We start from the raw sequence: 18,382 nt of genomic DNA, 5'->3' as shown, positions 1-18,382 counted from the left end.
CGTATTTGGGAAATAGGGTGCGAAATCGACACGGGTTGGCACATGGGCGTGTGTCCAGCCCATGTGGCTTACACAGGCGTGTGTCCAGCCCATGTGGCTCACACAGGCATGTATCCAGCCCATGTGGAAATGCTCAGGCCTTGTGGATCCTAAAAATAACTTTTTTTTGTTCGATTTTGGCTCGTTTTTCGCTCTCAAATGCTCTTCTAAGTATAGAAACATGAATTTAAAGGATTAGTAGCATCAAATTCACTAATTTGCATAATTAATCATCCAAAAACGCGTTAAGAATGAGATTAAAATATGTTACTTTTATAGCTTATCAAACACCAACCTAAATGAATCCCTATTAATATTTTAACAATCCAACTGTTGAATTTACAAGTATTTTTATCTATCATGCATATAATTTTTTATATTTAAAATATTGTATATATTAATATATATTTAACTGTTAAAAGTTTTTTTACACAAAATAAATAGTTAATTTTTTTAATTTATGCCAAATTTGGCATATATGATCTACATGAATGAAACATGAAATAAAATGGTTGGATTTTAAAATATTAATCATATAAAAATTTACACAATAAGAGAACTCAAATTCAAACACTAACCTAAAAAGCTAAAAAACTTATAAGCTAAATTTGATCGAAAATATACCAAAATGGAAATATCCAAAATCCAATGTAATAATTTTCATATTTTCTCATTCTTTTAAAATTAACCATCAATATCACAAAGAAAATTAAAATTACAAAAAACCCAAATTATGCAATGTATAAATGGTTGAGGCTAAATTTTTCAAAATCAAGACTAAATTGATATTGCATAAATGTTGAGGGTTAGAGTTGTTATTATACCAATTTCAAAACCTACCAAGTTTTCTTCAGTTAGTAATTTATTGATTGGTAACCAAAAATAAAAAGTCGAATAGTTAGATGACTATTTTGTAACTTTTAATAATTGAATGTTCAAAAGGAAATTCGCTAATAATTGAGTGATTGCCAATGTAATTTACTCTTATTTAAAGTATGAGTATTATAATATTTATCATAAAATTTTATTTATCAAATAATTTTAAAAACAAGTAACTTAAAATTTAATTATAACTATTATGGATTTTACCACATTGCCTTTGGATTTTCAAGTCTATGTGTTCTTTGTATATTTGAAATTTAATATTTGTACTTTTATTTTTAGAAATTTAGCCTATTTATTTTCAAATTTAAAATCGAGATTCAATTGTTAACATCATTAAATTCTTTTGTTAGATTCACTAGTCTAATATTTTGAAATTAAAAAAACTCATTTAGTAGCCATGTAATAAAAAAATGGCATTGCAATGGACTTGAATTTAACAAGTAACTTTAATAGTATTAATAACTCTTAAAAGTTACATCATCACTTTAATTTAAACTTAGGGCACGTTTGGTTCGCTGTATTGGATTAGAGGTGTAATGGAATAGAGGTGTAATGGAATAGAGGTGTAATAGCAAATCAACTGTTTGGTTGAATGTAATGGAATAGAGGCGTAATAGTAATCTTGTGTTTGGTTGAATGGAATAGAGGTGTAATAGCATAATGGAAAAAACTAAAATGACTAGAATACCCTTAGCATAAATTTATTTTGGTAAATGATTATTGTTATTGTTATTTAAATTTTAATAAGATTATTATTATCAATAATAAATAATTTAATCATATTTAAACATAATTATTATTAAATATATTAAATATATTATAATTAAAATATATAATTTAATAAAATTCTTAATAATTAATATTCTTATATGAATTTACTCAAATCATAATATATGATACTATAAAAGATAATTTGAAATGATTAATATTAAATATATTTTAATTAAAATATATGATTTAATAAAATTTAAAATAATTATAACTAATAAATTATCTTATATGAATTTGTATAATTTAAAATAATTATTATTACATATAATTTAATAATAATATATAATTTCATAAAATTATTGATAATAATTTTCTTATATGAATTTATACAATTTAAAATAATTAATATTAAATATAATTTAATAATGATATATAATTTCATAAAATTCTTAATAATAAAATGTTCTTATATGAATTTACTAAAATCAAAATATAACTTGAGTATGGTGTATGAGTATTAACCCAAAAGAAAAAAGAAAATAAATATAATAAATAAAAACCTCCATCAGAATCAACTTCATTCTCAAGTGATACAATAACTAAGAAATCAATTGTTTGCCTACTTGCTTGCGCTACCTACAAAGCTCACTACCTTGTAAAATTTGCTTCACCACTGGGATGAGAAGCAACTAATTACTTTACATCAACATTTACTATTGCCTCTGTTCATACCAATACCATCATAATAAGCCAACCATTCACCCTCACATTATCCCACGGAACCTGCTGAATCCAAAAGTACTGCTTTGATTTGCTCAGGCAATACATCCTGGCCTTCCCTGCATTGCTGTCATTTGTCAAACACCAAATCAAAATTACTGAATTCTTCATCCAAATATTAATATCCACCAACCAAACACCTTACAACTTTTCTATTTTTTAGATGATATGCAGACTTCCAGATTAGCTGGTACTGTAATGCTTGTTTAACAAAGCTACAATTGTGGTACTCGCATAGCTCCAATTTCCCAATTTTCATATTGTCTTTGTTCAGCATCACCAGATCCGAAACTAAACTTTAAGGAAAACACACCTCACGATAAATTATGTTTATCACTTGCAGTAAATACCTAACAAATTCATCTCACAAGTAATTTAGTGATCTAAAGATCAACAATTATTAACCATTAGCATCATAGTTGACCTTCAGAGGTATGAGCAGAAAGAAAAAATTGCCTAGGATATATCCCACTAAACAAGGATTCTTACTTTAATCTATGTGCAAACTAGTGCAAGTAGTCAGTCTGCTATTCATATACAAAAGGACAATGGGAAGAGAGTCATCAATTTCAGGGTTTCTGACTCATGGTCTATACCATTATTTGAACTTGCCTTTTACTGAACTGCTCTTTTCAACAGCAGTTCTATGTAGCAAAGATGCACAGAAAATAACTGAATTTCTTCAATAAAGGCTCATTTCATTTGTAGTTTTAAGTGTTAAACAGAAGAAATAGCTTTCTATATGGCCTTATTTTTTGCACTTAAGTTGGCTAGACTTTGAAAGAAATCGCATTCATCAAAAATTGTTAGACAGATTTTAGTTGAAATCTGTTGGATAGATGTGCAAATTAAAATTGATTTTAAATGGAAATCAACGAAGTAGATGAAGAGAAAAAAGAAGGGCACCTCAGCTCAGAAAACATCCAGTGCAAACCCATTAAAATAGCTGATTACAGCTTGTTGTATGTCCAATCCAAGGTTGTCTAGAGCTCTCAGGGTGGAGAGCAAGAAACCTGCCCTGCGAGCACAAAACATGTGAATGTTGACAGCCCTTCATTCCCTTAATCTTACCTCCACCTGAAAATTGCAAAAATAGAAATATATGAGTTCCCTTAACCTTACATCGACTGACACAACCTGTCGAAAGTTTTTGGCAAGCATATGTCAGTCCTTATGTGTGTGTGTATCATGTCCTGACTCATGTCTGACATGAGTTCTACAACCAAATGCAAAGAAACAAAAGCCTAGATATAATCTTAAGAACAATTCTGATCAAGGAATAACAAATATCACACTTCTTCAGTTATTGGTGGAGAGGAATTCTAGGCTTCATGGCAAGAAGATTAATACTTTTTCAGTTATTCTTAATAAAATCATAGAGGCAGTTTGACTAAGACTCCACAGTTGAAAGGGATGATATCAACAAGATGCTTGCTTGCAACTGGGGTTTGAGTGTAGTGATTACTTATCCAGAATACTTCTCTATCGTGATTACTATCAGTTTCGCAGATGCTTTTATTGTAGTTGGCTAGGCTCCTCTTTTGCGTGAATAAAGAATTATTTAACCATCAACAGAGCCAAAAACAAATATCACACTTCACAATCCACAAGAAGCGCTTAGCTATTATAAGCAGAAGACAAGAAAACAATCAACAATATGATAAAAGAGAACAAAGAAAAAAAAAACAATAATAAATATAAGCTCAATTGTGTATATACTTCAGTCCCCTCTATTATATTTATCCAATATAAAGTATTTCCAGTTTTCATGATAAGGTCCATCGACAATCTCATCTTGAAACCTACCGAGTTTAGTTCACTTTATCAACTTGTTAATCCAAAACCCAGAAACACAATGATAAATCAAAGAAATTCTTGAAATTGAGAACAAAACCCTAAAATTTCAGCATAAGAAAAAGAATACACCCACCACCGTTCCTTCAGTTTCACAAAAAACCCAGTTGTAAATCATCATTAAAAAGAAAAGAAAGGGAATTGATATAGTCTCGAAATAAAATCAAGATTCTGAATTAAAGAAAAGAAAAGGCGGTTGTTCTAAAGCTTCTGAAATGGAGAAAAAAGAAGATGCCATACCTGATAACCAAGACTCGGAATAAGAAAAGAAATTGAGCAATGTTTGTTTGCCTGCGAAGAGAAGATACTCGAGGGAGGGAGAGAAAGCAAGAGAGACTTTTCAGTTTCACAGCTAATGAAGGAAACGCCCATGTTACAAATACAAAGAAAATAAACTGGGAGCAAATCGGCAGAAAAGAAAAGCAAACAAACAAGGAAATAAATCGGATGAAGCTAGAAGGAACAGAAGAGAAACAAAGGGGATCGGGGAGGGTAAAACAGGGACGGTTTGCTGAAGCGATTAGGAAAGTAATGGATTACAGGCGTATTAGCAATACATTGAACCAAACAACGGAATAGAGAGGGATTAGGTGGGGTCCACCGATTAGTGGTGTATTGGCACAATACACCCAACCAAACATACTGTTAGTATTTGAGCTAATTTATAACATTGTAAAAATTTTAGATATCAAATTATGTCAAAAAATTGAAATAAAAAGATTGAATCTTAAATTTTAATGTAACACAGGAATCAAAATTAAAATTTGACCATTATTATACAATCTAATTTCGAGTTTAGCATGATGAATAAAATTGAAATTATACCATTATTCTTTAAATGCAAAAAAAAAAAAAAACAAGGAAAGAGAATGAGTAGTGTATTCCACGTGTCAACATTTGGACCATCCTTTTATATATAGTTATTAGTGTGTTCATTCACACTTTACGCTGAGTTAATTATTAGTTTTGTATTAAATTATAGAGTAAAAATTTAAAATTAGAATATACTCTAAGCAAGGTTTTTAAAATTGGATCGATGATCGAATCAGTAAAGTCATTGATTAGTACGATTCAATTAAATAATATCATTAAAAACTCATAAATACTAAAAAATTTAAAAATTTAAAAAAATTCTTTTAACCTGGTTGGATACTATAATTTTGAAAATTTAAAAATTTATAGCTTTCACCACTAACTTTTAAGAAATTTTAATTTAATTACCAAAGACCATACAATTTTCATCATTTCTTTACATTTATCAAAACTTATTTTTATTAATATGTGGCCTCAATTATCAATAGCTCATTGTTAATATGACTTTTATATCAATTCAACAGCTTTGCTCAAATATATTTTTTATTATATCTTTGAAAATATGTAGAGATAACACTTACATAAACTTTCAAATTGTATAAAATTAATAAATAAGTATTCAGTATTTATTTTGCAAAATAAAACTATAGTTTAACTTTTACTTATTATTATACCCTTTAAATTTCAAATTTTGATGAATAAATTAAATTACCAAAACTATTAAATTTTATTATTTGATGTTGATTTCATTTAAATAAATTTAAGAAATTTTAACCAAAATATGAAAAATCATAATGTCAAAACATAATATCAATCTTTTATAATGTTAGTGATCAAATTATGAAATTGTCAAAGTTAAATAACCTAAATAGAAATTTTCAAAATATTAAATAAGGAAGAGTATAATTTATATTTTTAGAAACATCATCATTTTAAAATATTGATAATGCTATGCAAATATTGCACATGACATGTTAAATAACTTGGCGGCATCTTATAAATTTATTGCATCGTCATGTCATCCAACCATTGTGACTAATGAGTCAATGTCTTTTAATTTAATTATTTTGATAATTCGCTAGCCAAATCATATACTAAATTATTAAACTTAAGTTATGACCTATTAATCATGTGTTTACTTTCTTTAGTAATTGTTTGAGTTTAACTCGTATAAATGTTGCTTATGTTACGTGATTAAAAGGTTTATCGAAACCTTCCATCCCTAAAACATTTTACAAATTGTATTATATATATAATTCAGTACATCATTTGTCATTTTTGATTTTCTCAAGTTTGTTTAGATGGCTGATACCCTTTTAAGTGCATTACAAATAAGAGATCTTATTACATGAAAATCGAGGGGAGTGTGGAACTAGGACTTCTCATTTTCTCCCAAACATCTTAGCTCATATATACTTGTGTATGGCACTCAAACATGTGTATGACATATATATATATATATATATATATATATATATATATATATATATATAAACTTAATAAAAATGAGCAGACCCGAATCTGATACTCATCTTCAAATCCGAGCAACATAGCTATATAATCTACGAAACCTGTGTTCGACTCCTGTTCCTTTGGTAGCCATAATAAGCAAGTCGGGTCCTAAAGAACAGCAGCAAACTGGAGATTAGGCCTAAGAGGGAAATGCAGCCCCACCAGATGAATGTCTGCTGATAGCAGTCCCTGCCCATGCACACCATTGCTTCCTCCAACAAGTTCTCCTGGTTTGAACTTTTCACATTAGAATCATACACTAATGCTGCAAGGAGACCGTACAGGAACGACCCGATGGGGATGTTGGTGATGAGGATGTTGTGGTTGACACTCACACTATTAGGACCAAATAGCTCTGATGTGATGGAAACGGCCGCTGCAAATATGAACCCGGAGCTTAATCCGATCATGGCTGTGCTAGCCAGCAATGCCGCCTCACCGCCTGATGCAGCAAGTAAAAAGAAGGCTATTGGTGTTGGCACCACTGCTATTGCTAGCCACCCTGTTCGTGCAAAATACAACTTGCTGCATTGAAAAAACATTTAAGCTTTCATTATTTCCGAGTTCAATGCCTACATGGAACCATGCAAGTCAATTCACGATTCTAGTGCATCAAATTTCTCTCATGTATGAACTTTGATAAGGCCTGCAAGATTAGTGAACTCTAAAGGCTTTATATTAGAGTTCATTCTTCCATTATAAAGCAACTTTGGTACTGAATTACTCCCGAGTTCTAAGAATGTATCTACAGAGATTATCAAACTTTAGTAAGGGCAGTTTACATGCAAAGAGACGCACAATTGCTGGAGATGTTGAAGCAAGCTTGTAAACAGAATATACACAATTTGCAGTAAATACGTACTCACGCATGAATTCCGGGGCAGCTGATAGCAAACGACCGAAGAATGAGAAAGAGGAGTACAGAGTCACGATGGCACTAATCTGGGAGTAGTATCCGAGTGATTGGGCGATCTGGCCTAGATTATTGCTATAGACCAGCCCTATTGTCCCTCCACAGAAATAGGCCACATAATATAGCCAGAAATCCAATCGGCGGACTAGCAATCTAGCAGGGTGTTCCTCACCTAGCACTGTTAGCCTGCCTTTCTCCATTATCATCCCGAACAACCCTTCTTTGTTTGTTTCAGAAAACGGATTGACACTCGAGCTATTATTATTTCTGTCATTTCCAATCAATTCCTTATGGAGCTGATCAAAGTCATCAGGATCTAACGAGCTGAAGGTGGGCCCTTCAAGACAAAAGGCGGGGGTATGGACAGTACGACGAGCCCAGCTCCTACCACATACAATGCCTGGTAAACACAAAGGTAGGAGCAAAAGGATTAAGGCACCCCCTAGGAGAATGCGTGCCCTCGATGCCTTAGATGAAAGTGAATTCAAAAGGAGAAGATATAGACCGGTGAAAACAGCTAAAACATTAAGGACAAAGAAAACAAAGGAATCCCAACTAGTAGTGTCCGTGGACAGAAGTTGCAAAGGTGGTTGACGGAGGATGGGGACGAGAGCTAAGCTGGAAGCAAGAAGAGGTACAAGTGCGTTTAAGAAGAGATAGAGGGTTTCATCATCGGGGTTTATTGCATTGGCAATCAGAGTGTAAAGAGCAGCACTTACACCATTGAAACTGATGGTGAGGGACAAAGCAAGTGCCCTGTTGGTTGGGAAATTTCGGATGCATAACACAAAGCATACTGTGTTAAACCAACAGATGCTGCAACCAGCTACCAAACACAGAACAAATACCTGCAATAAATTCAGATTTTACATAACTCAGCACATCATTAAAAAATTAACACATTGTGTCCTTGCTTGCAGCAGCCAATGCAAGAATGGTAGGTTAGGCTCAAAGGTCGTTTACTTGCCTGACAGACATTGTTCAAGTTTAACTGGTGGTTTTCAATCAACATCATCTTAAAAATATATATTTTATTTATTTTAAAAATAAAAATTACAAAGATAAAGTTTCAAAATACTAACGTATAAACATGATTAGGTGTCACATTTTTATTTGTATTAAAAAAAACGTCATTAATTAAATGACTAGAGTAAAATTCAGACACTCAAAAATGAAGTCGTCCTTGGATTTAATACTAGGAACCGACTCTTGTGGTTATGCTTGGTTTGATGTGGAGGAGTGAGGTTCACTAGTTTATTTATAAGGAAAAGAAAAACAGAACAACTTCATAAGTCGACACTGTAAACAACTAAGATAAACCACCCTAGAAAGCAAGCAATTTAAACAAATATATAGATAGATTCAAGCAAGAGCATTGCCGGTTCTTACTAAAACCACGCATGAAGTCTTTAAAGATTTGAGAAAACTTTGAACTTTTAACATACCAGGAAATAAGGCAAGGTAATGACTTGTTTAATGACAAGCCATTGAACTCCATAACCAAAAACACCCAAGAAAGCAGCCATGAAGAGGACAACCCACAATGGCAAACACATTAGAGACACACCAGAACACCAACCAAAAGCTTTCCCCATATCTGAAGCAACAGACAAATAATTCAACTGAAGCTGGGATATCCCAAGAACTGATTTCAGTGTGGAAGAGTAGGAGGAGAAGTCGAAGTTGGTCCCTGTAAAAGCCTGTATCCATGTGGTTGCAATCAGTATCATCCATTTTCTTGATTGCCCAACCATTGTAACGAAGCTACAACAAGAAAGAAGAAACTTGATGTTGGGAGATAGCTAATTAATTAAGGCTTTCCTGGATAGGAGGGTTTGGTTTTTGGAATAGGGAGGGAGCTCCCTAGGCTAACTTGTGGGAAGTGTCCATTTTATAAACGAGGGAAAATTACTTGGGTGAATATCTGATGTGCTGAATTATTTAAGATTTACTGATATTTTCAAATAGTTAAATACAATTTGTATATATATAACTGTATTTTCACTCTTTTTACAAATTCATTACTTCATCAAAAAGAAAGAAAGCAACCGACTGTCTTAAAAGATAACACCTACAATAAAACCGAACAATTATACAAGCCGACACTGAAAAACAACAAAGCCAAATGAAGCCCAAAAAACAGCAAAACAGAACAAAACAACACCTGTTGTAAGAATCCGAAAGAGAACAGCACAATTGAAGCCACAGCATCACCCGACTAGAAGTAAAATAAAACAGAAGCAAATAAAATGAAACTATAGTAGCTACAAACATCCCCCAACATAGACCATTATCAGCATGATCCAAAGAAAGCTAGCCAGCATTCTCGTCCACGCTCCCCTTTGCACTTGCATCCTCTATCCCCTTTGCAAAAGGACTCACCATCCACTTGAGGGCTTCAAATCCAAGGAAAATCAAATACCCATATCTGAGTGGAAATTCTCTGCCCCTACTCCATGCCCCTATACCAGCTGCCCCCTTACAAAATTACATCACGTGTAGTTGTTTCAAATCTTACCTTTCAACTCTTATCCATTAGGTTCCGTTTGCATATAAAATATTTTTCATAAAATATTTTTATTATTGTACGGTGTTGGTTTAGTGGAAAATAAATTACCAAAGTAAATTCTTCTCTTAAAAAAAAAGATAAAATTAGGCTTTTTAAGGAAAATATCTTATCAAATTTTTTTAAGTAAAATATTTTCTAAATTGATAAGGCTTTATTTTTATTGTCGAAGAAACAAAAAGGAGAAGTTTTCAGAGCAACAAAGGGAAGCTCTCTTCACTGTCGAAGAAAATAGTATTTTATATTCTAATTTTATATATTTTTACGATTTAGCCCTGAAATCTAAATTTTTACTATTCTACAATTTAATTCCTCAAAATAGATTTTATTATTCTACAGTTCAATCTTAAACCTTATTTTGTAAATTTTTGTAAAAAGTTACTTTTCTAAAATTTCCTGATTTTATAATTTAGTCCTTACAACTAAAATTGTCAAATTTTTCAAAAATTAGTCCTTGATTTTTGAACTACTAATTTTGAACAATTAAACTTTCATATTCTATTTTTCAGAATTGTAAATTCCCAAATAATGTAAATTAGTGCTAAAACTCAAGTTTTGAAATCTTTACAATTTAACCCTATAGTTTCAAACTTTACTATTACATGCTCAACTTTCCAAATTTTCATATTTCATAATCATATAATTTAGTTACTACATCAATGTTTCAAATTTCACTACTCAAACCCTTAGAATTAAAAAATTATAAATTTTACAATTTGATCCTTACTTCAATTTTTATCAAATTAAATCATTTTTCAACTTACTCATTCAAATAATATACAAAATAAATATTTACCGCTTTAGACTTAATTAAACATAAACTTATATCTATAAATTTGTATTCCCTAATGTACGAAATTAACAATTAAGCTTAATTAAGTAAATTAAGATTAATTAAAACTAAAACATGATTAATTAAAATATAAATAAGATTTATGAAATAAATTCAATTAAACAATGAAAAGATAATAAAATCTCAAATGTATGTTTGTTTCATTAAAAACAAATTTTATGAATATTTTCAGAAATCGCAAAACAATGTAAAATATTTTACACATATTCATCTAAACTCCAAAAAATATTAGTTTTTTCAACAAAATAAGTATTTTTCCAGAAATCATTTTACGAAAACCATTTTTAGTGAAACAAACGGAGCTGAACTTTATTTTGAACAAGAGGTTTTCAAGAGAGGCTCACCCAACCTGACTTGCTTTGGGGATCTAGATTTTTCAACTTCGATATCACCTGTGGTATGGTGGAATCTTTTACTTCACAGTTATAATAATTAATCTCATCACCATCATTATTTTTAATCTTACCATAGGTAAGCACATCGCTCATCCAAAGTCACCCTTAGGTTCATCTGGTCTAGTTCATTTTATTTCAAAGAAATATAAAATATAAAAAATAATTTTATATTAACATTTATAAATTTTTATAATTAAATTTAAATAAAATGTGTTATTGGTTTTTAAACAGTGAAACAAATTATATAGGCAAATCAAGACTGATGAAGCTCAAACTCACTCTTAAAAAATCGGGTCTTAGTTTTATCCGATTCATAAACGTTTCTAGTTTAAATTGAAAAAGAAATAAAAAAATTCAAATCAATGAATCATCTTGTTTTTTTGGAACTTAGGCCTCGTTCTTCTGCACGTTTGCGAATGACTTTTTCACTAAAAAGTCCTTTTCTCTTAAAAGGAACCAAGAACAGCCTCCGTTTCTCTTAATTTTTCTCTAGACGGAGAAGCTAAAAATTTCTCATTTTTCTTTTATAATTTTTTTTGCACGTTCTTTCTCCTCTGCTGGTTCCCCAAACGTTCTTTCCCCTCTGCTGGTTCTTTGGAGTTGTATACCCAATTTTTTTCCCCATTTTCGGCTTTCAAAGCTCTTTCCTGTTCTTTGTTCCTCTTCCGCAGGTGAGAGTTTCTTTTCTTCTTCTTCTGTTTAATTAGTTCCTCTTCTGTTTAATATTTTCTTTCGCTGGAATTTGATTGCCATCTTATGCTTCATTGTTATAAAATACTGACCCTTTGCCTCCTTATCCAGCCTCAATCAAGGTTCGCTCCAAATCCCAGTTTTCTTTTTCTAAAAAATGAACCAGTTTTGAGATGTTGAGATGGGTACTTTTATCATGCTGTAATTGGCTCTCTTTTTTCCCAGTTGTATAGATCGAATAGGCCTTTGGGTATTGGTTTGTTTTTAGTTTTTAACTTTGAAGTTCAAAAGTTCGCCTTTGTCAATCTCATTCTAATATGCGATTGGGATCTTTGATTTTTTTTTTATGTAGAAGTTGATCATATTCAATTTCTTTGTTTCATATATAAATGGCTCTTCAATTTGTTTTTTCATTTTCAATTTGTTTTTTCATTTTGCTTCAGCATGAAAATTCCCTTTTCAGGGCATTAGGAATAGTGGATGAGGCTATATTTCTATTATAAACTATCTTCCCCTGTGTTCAAGATTGATACATATCTCATAGTTGGGTAGATTTGTGGTGTGTGTTATCTGAATACTGAGACTTCTCGCAAGATGGTTATGCTGTGATTGCTTCGGATGGTCCTGGTGAGTATCCTGTAATAGTTGAATCAAAAGCTGGAAATGATGGGCTTGGTGTCACAGTGACTCCTGGAACTGTTGCATATGTCACAACTGGAGGTTAGTCTATTCTTTCTGTTATCATGTGGACAGTAACAGGTCCTGTTATCTTCTGCATTTTTGCTGAATTTTGCCATCTTTGAATAACTTAGCTGTATAATTGCTTTGCTTTGGACGTTTGTTTATCCAAAGTGGTGGATTTTGTGAATGTTCTGGAAGTAACTTTCTTTGAAACTGAAACCAATTACTGGCCTGCTAAAGGGTGCCAAAGTAGTCTAATGAAAAGAAGCTTGCCCGTGGGTTGTTTTTGATAACTTATTTTTGTCCATTCATCTTTAATTATTATTCGTAAAAATAGATAATCTTTCTAAACATAACATTGCTTCTTGAGTGGCCAATTGAGTGTTGCCTTTTTCTAAATGATCAAGATCTTTAAAACATGATCTCAAGTGTGATCATACTTTTCCAAAAAATAAGATTGATAATAATTTAAGTTAAAACAGGGCTTCTTCTTCTAATTTTAGGGCATAATATGGTGACATTTGAGCTTCTAATATGTTTAAATCTTAATCTTTAAGACTTAACTAGTTTCACCATATTGTTTTGCACTTAACTTTTTCTCAAGATTTTGTCCATTTTGCACCTTTGTTTTGCCCGTCAGGACCAATACCCGATGGTGCTGATGCAGTTGTCCAAGTTGAGGACATTGAACAGGTTAAAGCTCCTTCTGAAACAAAGCATGTAAAGATATTGGTGCAAACTAGTAACGGTGTTGATATTCGTCAAGTGGTATGGCATCATTAACTCCTCTCACTTCGCCTACTTCCGTCTTCTCTTCACTGTCTCATCCTTCCTTTTCCTTTTTCTGCTACAAACCATCCTTGTCTCTATGATAATTTTTTTCTGCCTTGCTACTTCCTCAAAGCCTTTGTTAGTTGTTATAACAACTGAGTCAATGATTCAGAAGATTGAAGTAATATGTTCACGGTCAATAATTAGTTATTTACGCCCTTCTGGAAGTATTAATAGGTACATTGGAAATTTGGTTCTATTGCCAAACAGCTAAAGGTCTCAATTGGAAAAGTGTACGTTACTTGAGCACTCTGAATGTGTGCATGCAGATCTATGGCTTGTTGGAGAATAGGAATGAAGTTAAACTTCCATGGCTTCTCACCTTCTGTATAAGTTGACCTGACTTTGTTTATCTATGGTGAAAAAGAAAAATAGAGAAGAAGCAGAACACAATGAACTTACTGTGTTGTGCAATTGTGTGTAGCTTCTAATATTTTTCTTTTGGAATGAATGTACTTTATATGAAACAATTTCACATTTCCTGCTGGAAGTTTTGTCTCAGCCATTGTTATTTCTGATTTAAGTGGTACCCCATTGAGCAAGGCTGCATCGTCATATGATTCAAGTTCAAGTAGTACGCCACATAAAAGTTTGTGAAATGAAATAATGGGAGATGGATCTCAGGATGTGCAGTTCAAAGTAGCTGTTCTTACAGTGAGTGATACTATTGCATCAGGTGCTGGGCCTGATCAAAGGTATGTTGTTGCTTATTGCTTCTTCAAATATTGAATCATTTCCTAGGTTAAGGTTCTGGTTTTTCTATGAAGTGTAATGTCTCAAGAGAGTCTTATTATTTTGCAATTAAAAACCAGATTCCAAGAATGAGAAAGAGGAGTAGCATTCAAGTGGTGTTGGCCCTCGAATTGGTTGTGTTAATGACTACCTAAAAGAGCTGCAATTTCAGGCACTGGAACAAGTCAACCTATCTCCAAGGATTGAACATGGTCGCTTCAGAAACTGCGGTCCGATACCTTCACTGAGACTTAGCCCCAATTCGTGTCTCACCAAGGCTTGCATACATGGGACTCCCTAGCCCAAGGGTGTCTGTTATGGCTGCCAATTGAAAACTTACTGAGCATTCACCAATAGGCTTCAACATCTATTCCTATTAGGTTCAACATACACAATTGTAAATGCTATTGTAAAATTTTTAGTATTTATATTTGGTATATAAATATTATCCCTTTTTAAAACTTTAATTCAAATATATGTAATATTTGAATTTGTTAGGTTTATGTTTTCTATGTTATGTTAATATTTAATATGAGTTATATATTCAAATACATTTTAAAATAAAATAATACAAATGTGTTAAAAGCATTAATTAAAAATAAAAATATTTTTAAAATAATACAATTGTGTCAATATCTAATTACAAATATTTAAATATAGTTTCTATACTTTAATTAAATTTAATAAATAATTAATATTAATTACTTAGAAATATTTAAAATTAATATTATATATTAAAATATTAACAATAAGTTATAATAAAATATTTTTATATTTTGTTAAAATATCATAATATTAACTAATTTGAAATACATATTTGTTACTTTATAATATTATGTCTAAAATGGACATTGTATTCTTCAAAAGTACTTTTTGACAGCAATACCAAATACTCAAATTTTTCAAAAGCACTTCTCAAAAGCATTTTTCCACAGCACTTTTCAAAAGCAATGAAGAACTGGTCCTTAGTCATTTATTCCACTAAATTTGCCACATATTTTACTTTTAGTGGTAAAAAATTTTCAACTTTTAACATATTGTATTTTAAAATTTTAAAAACTCTCGTTAGTGACTTTAGCTTTAAAAAAATTATCATGTGCCTTTTTTCAAAATGTTTAATTTTTTTTAATATTTTACTATATTCTTATAAGATACTTGTCAACCCTTAACTCTACTTGTGGAGTCTAAAAACTCTACTGACAGTTTATCAAACAATTTCCCTTTAAAAATATTTTTAGAAAAGGTAATTTCATAGTCTACGTTGAAGCCCAAAGGAAAAATTGAGTTTAAGAATTGGTTAAACATAAGGAAGATTATAGCACTCTTATAACATCCAAAATTGGTAACTCGTTAAATACATGTTTTCAAAATTCGAAAATTATAAGTTTGAATTCGATGCTCAATCATGATTCCTTAATACAAGTAATGAATACAATTAAATAATTGAGTGAGTATGAATTTTAAAACTTCAAATATTTCTAATATCAGCTTCCCCCAAGAGCGAAGCCAAAAAATATTTCTTGGGAGCCGAAATTAAATTGCATATTTTTATGAGTGCTAAAATGTAATTTTCCAATTTAATAGCTTACATGTTTATAATTTCTTAAAGGACTAAATCAAAATTTTGTTATTTTCTGGAGGGCAAAAGTGTAATTTTAACTATACTAACTTAAAATTTTATAAATTATAAAGGGCCAAAAGTTAAAATTTTCCTATTTTAGGGGGACCAGCCCCCGTGAACCCTCACGACATTGCCCCTACTTCCCCAGATTAAACTTCTTCTAGTTGTTGCTTCTTGGGCATGTCTTGTGGCTTATGGAGCTCTCAAATTTTTGCAACGGTTTTCGCTTTTATCATCAAGGAAAGGGACTATGTTGCCCACAGTCGGATTGGCCAATGTTATCATTCTTATGCAAATCATGATCCTCTTCTTTCAATATGAGTGTTCAACTTCTGCCAAGTTTCAATAATCAGGATTCAACTGAAACTAGCTTGTATGCATATTATCTATTCTTTGTTTATTTTTTATGGTAAATGAGGGTTTGTCTGTGTCGACATAGTTTAAGTTAAAATGGCTACATTTAGGGTGTAGGCAAATGTTCTAGTTTTGGATGTTTTTAATTCTCACATATTGGTTTTTTAAATGTTATTTGTAAAAAAACATGAAGTTCTTTTTTTTCCATTGTTTGACTCAAAGATTATGAAATAAGTTTAAAGATAAAAAAAAATCAACCAAAGAAGCCTCAATTTTTCACCAACCTATTTTTTTTTTACAATTTTTTTTCATCACCAAACAATGAAATGACCTAATTAATAAGTAATATTGTAACACCCAGACTTGGCGAGTCCTGAGTTTGAGTGTGTAGGTTAAAGGAAACTTGGTTGGCACGATCCTACTCACCCAATTGACGTTCTGGTGCGCTAATGGGGCGCATAGGCAAAAATGGAAAGTTAAAGGAAAGAATGTCCTCATAAAGTATGTACATATTTAGAAAGAGGAATTGGCAAAAGATGTCAAGGTTCCTAAGTGGTAAAGGATGCCACCAAGATTAGGGCAGACCCTGTTAGTTTAGTTAACGTGTAGGTAATATGCTAACAAGATAGTTAGAAATGAAGGATTGATAAATCGAAAATATGAAAAGATTTTGGATTCTTATACACCATTCCTCGCAGTTGTAAGCCACTAATGAGAACAGATTTGAAAGTTGAGTGACATGTGTCAAGTCTCATAGTAAAAGTAAGGATTTTTACTAATCAAACTTCTGAAGGAAGGAAAGTTATCTTATTCCTTCTATTTAAAGGAGTACAATGGCTACCTTCATATAGTTGTTGATCAGGAGATTTTCCTACTATGATAAGATTAACGATCAAAGTTCAAGTATAAGGTTGTTTGTTCACTCGGGTGACCTTTAAAAGTCCGCCTATGGATGTATGAACTTGGAGCCCAAGCTACTATTAAAGTTAACAAGGTGAGTCTCTAGATTGACTCTTACATATATATTATAGTATAGATATTTCTGTGCTAATTGAATAAAGTATGAAACTGGAACTAGTAAAGTATGACTCAATGACTCTGAAAAGGAAAGGAATGGTATGTACCTATGTATGTCTGAAAGCATGAATATGTCTGTCATGAGTTAGTCATTATTTGAACAAGTTTGTTGTGAAAGTATTTGTCATGAGTAAGCCTATGCATGAAGTTTAAAGGGAAAATGTTACGTGTTTGTAAGCATGAATGCATCTGGTATGAAGAAGTTTGAAAAGGGATAAGTCTGTCAAGCATGAGTCTGCATGATGAGCATGTGTCTGTCTCCGGAGTTGTCTAAAAGGGTCCATTTGATTAAAGAATTGTTCAACTCTTACAACCGCCCAGTTTAATTCCACATCAAATAAATTGACTTAATTAAATTATTTCCAAAGTCATAGAATTTTTTTATGATTCAGCTGCAGTCTGATTGAGCTTTTGTTGAGCTAGCGAAGGGACCAACCGGACATATACAATTAGACCCTAGTAATTGCAATTATGTCCAGAAGCATCGTTTCGATAATTCACAATTACTTAATCATGAAGTCAGTTACCATGATTGAAAAAACTCATTATTGTATACTCTTTACGAAAGTAATTCATCCAACTACTTTGTTCAATGACATTGTCATGTGTGTGTTACCCTCATATGATATCCTTGATTCATTAGAGTTAAATTCGTTCACTCAATACAATCCTATTTTATCTCATTGTCACCATTGTGTCTTCTTAATGATTAATATAATCACAGTTAACAAATGACTCTGATAAATTGCTTATTCGAGAACAAGCAACCCATGGCCACATTCCATATTTATCAATCCACACAATGCAATAAGAGGATATCGTTAACTCTTTAATTGAGCTATGAATTACACTATTGCTAGTAAAGTCATGCCACACACAAGTCATGTACCTAACATACCGGCTATCAGCTCGATCATCTTTTGAGCATAAGCTTCCACTTATATCAAAGCACATGAGTTACATACGCATAGTTAGTGACTAACTCAAGATTTAGGTAAATCACACCATGAATGTCATAAGTGAATTAATTCACAAACGGATTTAAAATTAACTCATCTTGGGTCCAGTCTAATGT

The 18,382-nt window shown here is 31.6% G+C and overlaps 1 protein-coding gene and 2 long non-coding RNA genes across 13 annotated transcripts; 1 reads left to right on the top strand and 2 right to left on the bottom strand.

The window, feature by feature from the left end:
- Window positions 1–2,152: 2,152 nt before the first annotated feature.
- Window positions 2,153–4,837, bottom strand: LOC105804349 (uncharacterized). Of its 2 annotated transcripts, XR_008190635.1 has the most exons (4): window positions 4,510–4,837; window positions 3,881–4,036; window positions 3,322–3,492; window positions 2,153–2,482 (listed from the first exon to the last, which is right to left on the bottom strand). It is a non-coding gene; the product is annotated as an uncharacterized LOC105804349 (long non-coding RNA). The 2 variants fall into 2 exon arrangements; XR_008190634.1 differs by lacking the exon at window positions 3,881–4,036 and having other exon boundaries at window positions 4,510–4,814.
- A 1,464-nt stretch (window positions 4,838–6,301) lies between these two features.
- LOC105804350 (protein NUCLEAR FUSION DEFECTIVE 4) lies at window positions 6,302–10,064 on the bottom strand. 3 transcript variants are annotated; one of them, XM_052624499.1, is made up of 4 exons: window positions 9,672–10,051; window positions 8,953–9,207; window positions 7,457–8,355; window positions 6,302–7,119 (listed from the first exon to the last, which is right to left on the bottom strand). In XM_052624499.1, exons 2-4 carry the CDS (start codon window positions 9,100–9,102, stop codon window positions 6,645–6,647), a joined length of 1,524 nt encoding a protein of 507 aa, XP_052480459.1. In that variant the 5' UTR covers window positions 9,103–9,207; window positions 9,672–10,051; the 3' UTR covers window positions 6,302–6,644. The 3 variants fall into 3 exon arrangements, with proteins under 3 accessions (XP_052480459.1, XP_052480458.1, XP_052480460.1); XM_052624498.1 differs by having other exon boundaries at window positions 8,953–10,052; XM_052624500.1 differs by having other exon boundaries at window positions 6,953–7,119; window positions 7,461–8,355; window positions 8,953–10,064.
- Window positions 10,065–11,666: 1,602 nt separating this feature from the next.
- LOC105804351 (uncharacterized) lies at window positions 11,667–14,758 on the top strand. Of its 8 annotated transcripts, none has more exons than XR_008191169.1 (4): window positions 11,667–11,992; window positions 12,123–12,731; window positions 13,333–14,218; window positions 14,336–14,758. It is a non-coding gene; the product is annotated as an uncharacterized LOC105804351 (long non-coding RNA). The 8 variants fall into 8 exon arrangements; XR_001136924.2 differs by having other exon boundaries at window positions 11,670–11,992; window positions 12,606–12,731; XR_001136922.2 differs by having other exon boundaries at window positions 11,670–11,992; window positions 12,475–12,731.
- The last annotated feature ends 3,624 nt before the right edge of the window (window positions 14,759–18,382 follow it).

Source organism: Gossypium raimondii, chromosome 11, assembly GCF_025698545.1.
Source record: "Gossypium raimondii isolate GPD5lz chromosome 11, ASM2569854v1, whole genome shotgun sequence".
Lineage (NCBI taxonomy): Eukaryota > Viridiplantae > Streptophyta > Magnoliopsida > Malvales > Malvaceae > Gossypium > Gossypium raimondii.
Note: the sequence above shows the minus strand (reverse complement) of the source record. Positions and strands in the feature narration are given on the sequence as shown.

Coding starts and splice junctions, on each gene's coding strand:
- LOC105804350 (XM_052624498.1), bottom strand. CDS start 9,261: ATGGTTGGGCAATCAAGAAAATGGATGATACTGATTGCAACCACATGG. Junction 8,356..8,952: donor TTACCTTGCCTTATTTCCTG/GTATGTTAAAAG, acceptor AATTTATTGCAG/GTATTTGTTCTGTGTTTGGT. Junction 7,120..7,456: donor GCCCCGGAATTCATGCGTGA/GTACGTATTTAC, acceptor TTTTCAATGCAG/CAAGTTGTATTTTGCACGAA.